This window comes from Podarcis cretensis (genome assembly GCF_951804945.1).
Source record: "Podarcis cretensis genome assembly, chromosome: 14".
Classification (NCBI taxonomy): domain Eukaryota; kingdom Metazoa; phylum Chordata; class Lepidosauria; order Squamata; family Lacertidae; genus Podarcis; species Podarcis cretensis.
The window spans coordinates 16,213,828-16,226,532 of record NC_137183.1 but is presented as its reverse complement, the minus strand read 5'-3'; the positions used below and the strand labels follow the sequence as shown (position 1 = coordinate 16,226,532).

The 12,705-nt window shown below is 46.9% G+C and overlaps 1 protein-coding gene across 1 annotated transcript in view; it reads left to right on the top strand.

Moving 5' to 3' along the window:
• Window positions 1-440: 440 nt before the first annotated feature.
• Window positions 441-12,705, top strand: part of SLC27A2 (solute carrier family 27 member 2) — a 36,007-nt gene continuing 23,742 nt past the window's right edge. The window contains exons 1-2 of the mRNA XM_079954274.1: window positions 441-993; window positions 10,589-10,798. Coding sequence (XP_079810400.1) covers window positions 516-993; window positions 10,589-10,798 — 688 coding nt within the window. The 5' untranslated portion in view covers window positions 441-515. The remainder of the gene's footprint in view (window positions 994-10,588; window positions 10,799-12,705) is intronic.

Sequence of the window (12,705 nt, the reverse complement as noted above, 5' to 3'; positions counted from 1 at the left end):
GAATGGAGAGGTTTGATCTTCTTGCAGTCCTTGGGACTCTCAAAAGTCTCCTCCAGCACCATAATTCAAAAGCATCAATTCTTCGGAGATCAGCCTTCTTGATGGTCCAGCTCTCACTTCCATACATCACTACTGGGAAAACGATACTCATGCCTTTGGAATAGAACCGTACTGCGAAGACTGTGTGTTGGTCCGTGCGCACACATAAAACAAAACAAACCCCAAACCGTGTTTATGGAAGGCAATCTTACTCGTGATCGCCAAAGAAATAGAAGTTTGAGACTCCTGATCTCCGCTTCTGGAGGAGACAGGCGGGCTGGAAATCTGGAGAGAGAAAGGGAGCGTGCGCGCGCGCTCCCGTCTGGCTGGCTGGACCCGCCCCTCGTTTGGCAGGAGCCGGTCACTTTTTGCGCCGGTAACCAAGCGAGGCGCCTCAGTGCGCTCGGCGCGCCTGGGCAGAGAGGAGCGACGAGCTGGCGCCGGGGGTCGAGTCTCCCCAAGGCGCCGTCGAGACCATGTTCCCGGGCCTGTACACGGCGCTGGCGGGTCTGCTGCTGCTGCCTCTGCTGGTGAACCTGGCGTGCCCTTACCTCTTCCAGGATTTGGGCTTCTTCTTGCAGCTGGTGCGCGTGGCGCAAAGGTCTCGCCGCGCCGCCTCGCGCGTCCCGCCGCGGACGCTGCTGGAGGTGTTCAGGCAGCGGGCGCGCCAGGCTCCCCAAAAGCCCATGCTGCTCTTCCGAGACGAGGTGTACACCTACGAGCAGGTGGAGCGGCGGAGCAACCAGGTGGCGAGGGCGCTGAGGGAGCACGCAGGGCTGCGGCAGGGCGATGCCGTGGCGCTCTTCCTGGGCAACCAGCCCGCCTACGTGTGGCTGTGGCTGGGCTGCGCCAAGCTGGGCTGCGCCATGGCCTGCCTCAACTGCAACATCAGGGCCAGGTCCTTGGTGCATTGCTTCCAGTGCAGCGGCGCCAAAGTGCTGCTGGCCGACCCAGGTGAGGACATCCTCTTCTCCCCCCCCCCCCCCCGCAACTGGTAGTGGCTTAGTTGCTCTGTCACCAGCTCCTGCCAACCTAGCAGTTCGAAAGCACTCCAGGTCATAGCTGTCAACCTTCCTTCTTTTTTTTGCGGGAAATTCCCTTATTCCAGCGCCGTTTCCCGTTACTATCCCGGATTGTTAGATATCCCGTAGGCTGTCCCCAGGACAGGTGAGGCTGCTGATCCCTTTTTTTCGAGGCTGCTGATAACCTTATTTTCAAATCTGAAAGTTGACAGCTATGACTCCAGTGCAAGTAGATGAAAAGGTACTGCTGGGGCAGGAAGGTAAATGGCATTTCCATGCGCTCTGGTTTCCGTCACAGTGTTCCGTTGCGTCAGAAGCGGTTTAGTCCTGCTGGTCACATGACCTGGAAAGCTGTCTGTGGACAAACGCCGTCTCCCTTGGCCGGAAAGCGAAATGAGCGCCGCAACCCCATAGTCACCTTTGACCGGACTTAACCGTCCAGGGGTCCCTTACCATTTTTTAACCTTTTCTTTAGTGGCCATCCGCGTAGCGGTACCCACACATTTTAGGGCCCCCACAACCAAGGATCAAAAGAAAATTACAACCAACCTTTCGTAGTTCGGCGTTACCCCACTCCCATGAGACATCTACAGATACGAAGCTTTCTGTGAGTTAGTGCACGTTCCCACCGAGCCCAGATCCTAGTAAAATATTCACGAGAAGCTGATTGGAAGCTTTATTAAAATGGTTGGTTGGTAAAATCAAGAACGTATTAGGAGATAATTTGTGAGGGCCCCTCTGGAGATTTTGACTGCCTAAGAGTAGAGGCCTCCACAGGGTTTAATCTGGGACTGGTGGCTAGAGTGATGGGCAGGGGTGCCAACTTGAATAAAATATGGGAGAGGGGCAGGTAAGCCCCACCCTGATATAATGGATTGCATGATGTGTCACTGTGTACATGATGTGGCAATGCTCATGAACTCTGGGGGAGCCTTGGCCCTCTCAAATACAGTGGTACCTCAAGTTAAGAACTTAATTTGTTCCGGAGGTCCGTATTTAACCTGAAACTGTTCTTAACCTGAAGCACCACTTCCGCTGCGCCGCCGGAGCACGATTTCTGTTCTCATCCTGAAGCAAAGTTCTTAACCTGAAGCACTATTTCTGGGTTAGCGGAGTCTGTAACCTGAAGCATATGTAACCTGAAGCGTATGTAACCTGAGGTACCACTGTATTTTATGGGGGGGAGGTACCTCAGCCCCTAGCAATTGGCTCCTATGATGGTTGGAAACCCATTCAGAATCCCACAGCGTGACCTTGGGTCATGCGCACATTCTCAGCTTTAGCCCACCTCGCAGGGGTGTTGTGAGTATGAGCTCCCAGAAGGATGGTGGAGCTGTGTGTGCTGAGCTCTTTGAAGGAATAATGAGTAACCTGGTGTTGCACGCCATCAAGTCAATAGAAAACAACCTTTTTCAAAACCAGGTTTGAGAGAGGCAGCCTTGAAGCCCCTGTCTTTCACTTTTGTTGCCTCTGATCAATAGGTTTTGCAATAATAATAATAATAATAATAATAATAATAATAATAATAATATGATGTATTGTCCATCTGAGGTGCACATTTGAAGAAAAAAAATCCTCACACTCACCATAAATGTGAGGTTCCACGAGATTATTCACAGTTTTGACAGCAATATTATGCCTTAATAAAATGCAGGTGACACTTTTAAACTGCTTCCTTATTATTAAGCTTCATGCTAGGCAGCAGTTCAGCAGGTGCAACTTTTTTTTTTACTTTCGGCATGGAGCATGGTGTCCCCTGTTGCATTTCTCTCCCATGAAAGGGAGAGGAGACTTCCTGGAGAAAAGAGGTTATTCCCACCAATAGGGTGACCTGAATACAGTGGTACCTCGGGTTACAGACGCTTCAGGTTACATATGCTTCAGGTTACAGACTCCGCTAACCCAGAAATAGTACCTCAGGTTAAGAACTTTGCTTCAGGATGAGAACAGAAACAGACCTCCGGAACAAATTAAGTTCTTAACCCGAGGTGCCACTGTAGTTGCCGTTCCATATCTTTTATTAAGCTCTATCAGCAGTTTGACATTGGGTCAGTGTGAGTAGTGAGTGAGAGCAAAGGTACATTTACAATCATGAGTCGTAGATACAGGCTCATTAAGAAGCAAGAATCAGTTATGACCAAGTATCACTATGACTTTCAGTGGCAAACAGAGGACTGATAAGTGACAATCCAATAATATATATGAGAAGAACCTCACTGAAATTTCTAAGCAGCCATCCAAACTGAGTGAATGGACAGTGAAATGTGAGGTACAATTCAATGTAAAATAGTGTAAAGTGATGCATTTTGGGACATTTTTGTTTTTATTTTTATTTTCATGTGTATATGCCAGTGGGGTCTCACCTGCAGGTGACTATTAAGGAATGGGATCTGGGACTCATAGTCAATAATTTAATGAATATGTTCACTCAGTGTGCAGCAGCTGTGAAAAAAGGCAAATTCCATGCTAGGGATCAAATTCCTTGCTAGGAATCATTAAATTAGTTATACAAGTCTGTGATGGTTGCCTTGCAATTATATTGTAGAGTTTTAAAAGGGTCGGAAAAGGGCAACCAAAATGACTGAGGAGACAAAGAAACCTTCCTGTGAGGAATGGTTGAAGAAAAGGCAACTACAGTGGTACCTCAGGTTAAGTACTTAATTCGTTCCAGAAGTCCATTCTTAACCTGAAACGGTTCTTAACCTGAAGCACCACTTTAGCTAATGGGGCCTCCCGCTGCCGCTGCACTGCCGGAGCACGGTTTCTGTTCTCATCCTGAAGCAAAGTTCTTAACCTGAAGCACTATTTCTGGGTTAGCTAAGTCTGTAACCTGAAGCGTATGTAACCTGAAGCGTATGTAACCCGAGGTACCATTGTACTGCAAGGGGCAACAGGATAAAGGTGTATACAGTTATAAATGGCACAGAAAAAGTGGATAGAATCATAGAATTAGAAGGGACCACAAAGATCATCTAATCCAGGGGTAGGCAACCTAAGGCCTGGGGGCCGGATCCGGCCCAATCGCCTTTTAAATCCAGCCCGCGGACGGTCAAGGAATCAGCATGTTTTTACATGAGTAGAATGTGTCCTTTTATTTGAAATGCATCTCTGGGTTATTTGTGGGGCATAGGAATTCGTTCATTATTATTTTTCAAAATATAGTCCAGCTCCCCACAAATTCTGAGGGACAGTGGACCAGCTGCCCGCTGAAAAAAATTTGCTGACCCCTGATCTAGTCCAACCCCCTGCAATGCAAGAATATGCATCCGTCCCATGCAGGGATCGAACCCGCAACCTTGGCATTATCAGTACCACACTGTAACCAGCTGAGCAAAAACTTTCCCTCCGTCTCTCATAATGCTAGAACTCACAGAAATCCAAAGAAACTGAATGTTGGGAGGATTCAGAACAGGCAAAAGAAATACTTATTGGCACAGCGCACTGTTAATCTATGGAATTCACTGCTGCAGGAGGCAGCGGTGTCTGCCGATTTGGATGGCTTTTAAGAAAGGATGAGGCAAATTCATGGAGGAGAAGACTATCAGTGCTACCCATGAAGGGTCTGCTCTGCCTCCATGGTCAGAAGCCATATGCTTCTGAATACCAACTACTGGAAATTGCAGGAGGGGAGAGTGGCCTTGAATTTCTTAAGGACTTCACATAGGTCTCTGGTTGGCCACTTTGAGAACAGTGCTGGACTAGATCAGCCATTGGCCTGAACTTGTGGGCTTGTCTTCTGTTCCACCACTTAGCTGTCACCTAGGAAATGCTTCAGCCGCCCTATTTCTGTGTGTCAGGTGGCTATTGAAGGCTAAGGAGCAGAGTCAAATAAAAATATGGCAGTCTTAGTCATGTAATGTGAATAATATACAGTCATACCTTGGATCTCAAACGCCTTGGCTCCCGAAGAAATCGGTTCCCGAACAATTGAAACCCAGAAGTGAGTGTTCCGGTTTTCAAACATTCTTTTTGGGCAAAAACACATTAGCAATTTCTGCCCGGACACTGCTTCCGACTGCAATATTCTGGGAAATTCCAGACGTATGGCAACCCTACTTTAGCCAGACTAAAACTCAGGATCTCATTAAGTTGGCTCCTATAGCTGCATATTTTTTGGTACGACTTGCCCTCACGTTATTAGGCAAACATTTTATGTATTTTGCATTATTCATTGTTGTGTTTCCTAGTTTTAAATTGCTTCCCTTTATTGCATTTTCTCCTGCTAAGTTACTTTGAGATTTTGAAGTTTCAAATAAGATTATGTGTTTTAGAGGGTGCATTTCTGTTTGCATGCAGTGCAGATGGGAACATCTGTCCCTAACGCGTTTGGTCTTGGCTTTATCTGATTTAAGCTTTCAGCCGTTCCATTTATTGTGCTAGGACTTGCTTCTGTATACAGTGGTACCTCGGGTTACATGCACTTTAGGTTACATATGCTTCAGGTTACAGACTCCACTAACCCAGAAATATTACCTTGGGTTAAGAACTTTGCTTCAGGATGAGATCAGAAATCGGGCTCCGGCGGCGCAGCGCCAGCAGGAGATCCCATTAGCTAAAGTGGTGCTTCAGGTTAAGAATAGTTTCAGGTTAAGAACGGACCTCCGGAACAAATTAAGTACTTAACATGAGGTACCACTGTACTTTGATTAGGGTCAGAATGTTAAGCGACGTTTTGGTTCTGAGATAAGAGTTTGGCTGGATCTTTGTCACTGAGCTGGAAGTGTCAATTCAACAAATAAAAGTGGAAATGCGTGTAACTTTATATGCTGTGGCCTAGTGGTTAGAGTGATGGTCTAGAGGGATGGGGGTGGTGCAGTGGTCTAAACCACTGAGCCTCTTGGGCTTGCCAGTCAGAAAGTCGGCGGTTCGAATCCCCGCAACGGAGTGAGCTCCTGTTGCTCTGTCCCAGCTCCTGCCAACCTAGCAGTTTGAAAGCATGCCAGTGCAAGTAGATAAATAGGTACCGCTGCGACGGGAAGGTAAACAGCATTTCCGTGCACTCTGTTTCTGTCACGGTGTCCCATTGCGCCAGAAGTGCTTTAGTCCTGCTGGCCACATGACCCGGAAAGCTGTCTGTGGACAAACGCCGGCTCCCTCGGCCTGAAAGCGAGATGAGTGCCTTTGACTGGACTTAACCATCCAGGGGTCCTTTACCTTTACCTTTAGAGTGATGGTCTAGGGCAGCTCTAGATTTAGAGCAGTGTGAGTGGTTCCCCCACACTAGGTGCTGAGCCGAGGAGATGCAAAATTGAGAAGATTCACTTGGGGTCACCAATTTTTGGCCTTGCACAGGGCGCCATATTATGAAAGATTACCAAAGTCCACCTCTGGGGTAGGGCCTGAGAGACCAGTGTTCAAATTCCCACTCAGCCACACGAAGCCTGCTTGCTCACCTTGGACCAGTCACTATCTCTCAGCCTAGCCTACCTCACAGGGCTGTTGTGAGGATAAAATGGAAAGCACAACACCTTGAGCTCCTTGGAGGAAAAGTGGAATATAAATAATAACTAAGATTTTTTTAAAAAAAACAACAACAACAGATTGAATAGTGAGATTTGTAATAAGAATATACGCCTGGATACGATCATACAAGTTTAAACAAGTTTTGTTTGTTTTGAAAAGTGCTCTGAAAATGTTGGAAGTAACCTGTTATTGGGTTAAACAACTTGCAACCTTAGGTTTACACAGGTCACGGTAGTAACTTAAAATAGGAGGCAGAAGGTGCTACTTGTTCCCTGTTAAATAGTTAGGAGAGATATCTTATTTGAACGTTAGTCTGCATTTTCTTGTAAACATGCCCACATTGCTGATATATCCATATCTACATGAGATAATGGATAATTATTGCTGTTTACTTGGCATAAAGTATGAGTTTTAAAGGGACGCGGGTGGCGCTGTGGGTTAAACAACAGAGCCTAGGACTTGCAAATCAGAAGGTTGACGGTTCGAATCCCCGTGACGGTGTGAGCTCCTGTTGCTCGGTCCCTGCTCCTGCCAATCTAGCAGTTCAAAAGCACGTCAAAGTGCAAGTAGATACCGTAAATAGGTACTGCTCCGGCGGGAAGATAAATGGCGTTTCTGTGTGCTGCTCTGGTTCGCCAGAAGTGGCTTAGTCATGCTGGCCACATGACCCAGAAGCTGTATGCCGGCTCCCTCGGCCAATAAAGCGAGATGAGCACCGGAACCCCAGTGTTACGTAGTGAAGTTTCACCCTGGGCCAGCAGGGGGATACTGTATATAGTTTTCACTCAGGTCTGTAGATAGTTTTCACTCAGGTCCACGTCAGTTATTTTAGGTGGGAAACTCTGGGTTGTTGTTGCTGCAATGTTGACAGCCGGCTGCCTATAAAAGCAGGCCGACTGAGCTGTTTGCTGTTCAGTTCTGTCAGCGTACAAGTAAAGATCTGCTCTGGAGAAATCGCTGTGTCGTCTGCTATGTTCGCCCACAACTTAACACCCAGAGTTGGTCACGACTGGACCTAATGGTCAGGGGTCCTTTTACCTTTACCTTTTTATGAGTTTTAAAATCCTACCTGTGGAAAATGAAGGATTAGACAATGACCTGAATTAAGAAAACAGAACTACAAACAAGTTACCAAACAAGTTCATCTGATGCACTGATGGTCTGATATCAGCCTCCCTGTGCAAATGATAGTTTCTGGAAGTGCAATGCAATTCCTCCCTCCTTTCTCTTATCTGTCCTTGTAATTGCTGTGACCCAAGAAAGAGAAACAATAGTGTGTGTAAATTATTTACTTCAGAGCATCTTCTGCCAAGCCAGAATCACAGGCTGTAAGCTGGTTGGTTTTTGCAAAACTCCTCTCTCATATTCAGAAAGGAGGGAAACCTAAGGTTGCTGGTGGGGGCTTTGATGGCTGAATGCTCTTTATTACAGTATTTTTATTTATTGCTTTCTTTATTAGACATATATCGTCCTTCTGCATGAGATTTCAGGGCGGTTCCAACCCCCAAATTCCTCTAACTTAGCTAGAACTCTCTCTTCGTACATGCTACAGAAATATTTTGGATGAGGAAATATTCAGTTAGATGGGCTTGCAGTGGTTATATCCAGACGGAGTTTTACTTACCTCAGATTGCCAGCAATGAAATTAGAAGAACCAAGGATGCTGTGCAGGGCCAGAGACAATGACAGTGGTACCTCAGTTTTCGAGCATCTCAGAAGCCAAACATTTCGGTTTTCAAACGCCGAAAACCCAGAAGTAATTGCTTCCATTTTCAAACGCGCCTCGGAAGTCGACCGGCTTCCACAGCGTGTTTTTCCATTTTCTCCATTGACTTTGCAAACTGCCCTTTGTGCCTTGGTTGTCAAATGTTTTGGAAGTCAGACGGTCTTCCGGGATGGATTACGTTCAACAACCCAGGTAGCATTGTATATGCAGTGTCTGCCTTTTAAAGTTTGGGGTTTTTTGCCTTTTACAAAATTTGGAAATTCTGCTTCTATTCTACTCTTCTGCTTCTCTTCTGTTGTTACATTAAAGGTAAAGGTAAAGGTACCCCTGCCCGTACGGGCCAGTCTTGACAGACTCTGGGGTTGTGCGCCCATCTCACTTAAGAGGCCAGGGGCCAGCGCTGTCCGGAGACACTTCCGGGTCACGTGGCCAGCGTGACATTGCTGCTCTGGCGAGCCAGAGCCGCACACGGAAACGCCGTTTACCTTCCCGCTGGTAAGCGGTCCCTATTTATCTACTTGCACCCGGGGGTGCTTTCGAACTGCTAGGTTGGCAGGCGCTGGGACCGAGCAGCGGGAGCGCACCCCGCCGCAGGGATTCGAACCGCCGACCTTTCGATCGGCAAGCCCTAGGCGCTGAGGCTTTTACCCACAGCGCCACCCGCGTCCCTGTTGTTACATTAATACTTTACATAACAGCAAAATGTCCCAGAAACCTTGTTCTGAATAATGGTACTTCTCTTGTTGATACTGTCTGGCATTTGGGTTTGGAGCTGGGACGCGGGTGGCGCCGTAGTCTAAACCACAGAGCCTAGAGCTTGCCGATCGGAAGGTCGGCAGTTCGAATTCCCGTGATGAGGTGAGCTCCCATTGTTCGCTCCCAGCTAAATAAACAGCAAAATAAACAGCAAAACCAAAGCACCAAACTTAATCCATTCCAGAAGTCTGTTTGACTTCCGAAATGTTTGAAAACCAAGGTGCAGCTCCTGATTGGTGCAGGCACCCCGGAAACATTAGCCAACAACCGTATCGGACGTTCAGCTTCTGAAAAACATTCGAAAACAGGAACACTTACTTCCGGGTTTTCGGCATTTGGGGACCAAGGCGTTTGAGAACCAAGGTACCACTGTACTAAATGCATGGACGAAAATGCTTAAGTGAACAATGCTATGTTTAAGTGATGATCATGTAGGAGACAAAAGGGAGGAATAAGGGTGCTGCCACAGAGAACCCTGCTGGAGGTCACAACCGCACCCCTGAGCCATACTCATCTGTGTCACCACTTCCTGTTTGGGGGATGCCTTCCAAAAAGAGAACCATGCTCACAGTGGCTTTTGGGCAGTGTCTCATGCAGGGTGGAACAGGAGCACACAGATAACCGCAGATACATTTACCATGTCATTATGGGAGCCTTTCAGAAATGATGCATGAAAGAGGAAGGAAATTCCCTGGGATATTGCGTCACCCTCCCATTGGAAATAGCTGACATACACAGGTGGTGGTGGAGAACCCTCATACTTGATAATGAACAATCTCATGAGGGTCCTTATAGTGACACACAAATCCAGGCATCGTGCAATTTCAGATTGTTAGGAAACACGCCGGCTAGCCTTTTTCCAGATGTATCGTGAAAATATGACACCTGTGTTTCTGATACCTTGCAGTATTTTGCCTTCCTTTATATGGCACCACTAAATATTTGTACAGTAGAAATAAATTTGGCAAGATGTTTGCTGTGGACCCTGTTACAGTGGTACCTCGGGTTACAGACGCTTCAGGTTACAGATGCTTCAGGTTACAGACACCGCTAACCCAGAAATAGTACCTCGGGTTAAGAACTTTACCTCAGGATGAGAACAGAAATCGCACGGCAGCAGCAGGAGGCCCCATTAGCTAAAGTGGTACCTCAGGTTAAGAACAGTTTCAGGATAAGAACGGACCTCCAGAACAAATTAAGTTCTTAACCCGAGGTACCACTGTATATGTGAGTGGCATTTAACATGACCACAATGTAACTTGATGACCTGTATTCTCCTTTTCACCAAAAGCTGATCTCCCACATAGCTTTCAGGTTTTGTTCCGTGCTATTTGTTCCGCCATTGTGGAAATGAGCAACGGCATATGACTTTTCTGAGGTTTCGAAGCTACAGCTCCTGAAATTCCCTCCTTCTACACAACTCTTTTCTTTTTCCTTTCCTTTTTCCCTCCCTGCATCTGGCCATGCTATGAAGAGTACTACAAAAACATTTCAGAGTAAAATATCACAGCGCAAACCTTTATTGAATAATGGGCCTTTCCCCCCCCCCTTCAAATAACCATTTCTTCTCTCCTCCTTAAAGAATTAGCATCAGCCATTGAAGAAGTGCTTCCAGTCCTGAAGGAAGAGAATGTGACTATCTATTACTTAAGCAGGACCTCCGAGACAGAGGGGATCGACAGTTTCATTGACAAAATGGATGCTGCTTCAGATGAGCCTATTCCAGTGTCCTGGAGATCAAATGTCACTTTTAAAAGTCCTGCCCTGTACATATATACCTCTGGGACTACAGGTACAGTAATTTTTAAAAACCCCACAAATTAGGGATTCCTTGGTCTACAGTCAACCCTATGCAGAAATAAATCCTGTTTAATTCAGTGGGACTGATTTCCAGGGAACTGGCTGTACAGAATTGCAGCTGGCTTATTTTATTCACTGGCTGGTTTTAAAATATCTTACGAGGAAATCAAATTGACATATTGCAAAACTTCACTGAAAGTGCCTGAGGAAAAGAACAGTGTCTCCAAAGTGTCTGAAGCTTGGGAGACAAAACTGTAGCTGTGTATTAAGCAATGTGGTAGTTTGCAAACAAAAGCATATGTAAGGCATGGGCATAGCTGAGGGGGGTCAGGCAGCTGCCCCCCCTCAAAATCAGTAAAAATACATAGCTAATTGAGGTTCTGCCCCAACAAAAGGCCTGCCCTCCCCCCCACCAAACAAAAATCCTGGCTATGCCCATGGATGTGGGACTGCTCTACTAACGAAAGAGAGCATTGTTGTTTTTTGAACGGTTTCTTTTGGATGAAAAAAACAGTAATACCCCAGGTTGGATGCAAGCTAAGTCGGCTACATTTTAGTCCCACTGAAAACAACCAACAAACGTTAATTATGACTATCTCTTCGGTTCCCAAAGTTGTTTAACAATCAATCTTCTCAGGGAATCCTGGAAGTGGAATAGGAGCCGCCTAACAACTTGAGGCACCCTTAACAAACTACAGCTCCCAGAATTATTTGGGGGAAGCCACAACTGTTTAAAGTGGCATTATGGTGCTTTAGGGACGCGGGTGGCGCTGTGGGTTAAACCTCAGAGCCTAGGACTTGCCAATCAGAAGGTCGGCGGTTTGAATCCCTACGACGGGGTGAGCTCCCATTGCTCGGTCCCAGATCCTGCCAACCTAGTCCCAGATCCTGCCAACCCAGTTCAAAAGCACATCAAAGTGCAAGTAGATAAATAGGTACCGCTCTGGCGGGAAGGTAAATGGCGTTTCCGTGCGCTGCTCTGGTTCGCCAGAAGCGGCTTAGTCATGCTGGCCACATGACCCGGAAGCTGTACGCCGGCTCCCTCGGCCAGTAAAGCGAGATGAGCGCCACAACCCCAGAGTCGGCCACGAGTGGACCTAATGGTCAGGGGTCCTTTTACCTTTACTATGGTGCTTTAAATACATGTTGCGAATGTGTCCTAACTTAGCCTTCTCCCTAACATGAGAGTTTTTTTGTTTGTTTGTTACACGAACGGAGATTTTAATAATGAGGATAAGGTGTAGGAGATGAATTGGCATATAAAGCCTTTTCTGGTTATTAGAGGTTTGGAAATCGTTATAGTAGGTTCATAGATGTCATTGCCCTGTACAATGGTACCTTGGAAGTCGAACAGAATCCGTTCCAGAAGTCCGTTCGACTTCCAAAACATTTGGAAACCAAGGCACGGCTTCCAATTGGCTGCAGGAAGCTGCTGCAGCCAATCGGAAACCGTGGAAGACCTGTGGGACATTCGAGTTCAAAAGAACACTCATTTCCTGGTTAGCGGCGTTCAGGAGTCAAAATGTTTGACTTGCAAGCATAGCTGTCAACTTACAGATTTGAAAATAAGGGACCAGCAGCCTCCAAAATAAGGGATCAACAGCCAAAATAAGGGATTTTCCAAGCACAGGTATGTTCAGCTTCTTAGCCTGTCCGAGCCAAAGGCAGAACGCCCAGCCAGCAGCCAAACGAAGCCTCAAGCGGTGGTTCCCACAGTGCAGCAACCCGGCAAAGGGGATGCAGCAAGGATAACCACCGTCACCTCTCCACTGAGAAGCGCTGAGCAAAGGTGAGTCCCCAGGCAACGCGGCCGATTTGATTGGCACATGGCATGCAAGCTCCACCCCCCAGTCGTTCTTAGACTCCTTATTGGGTGAGCAACGCAGCCAAGCAACACAG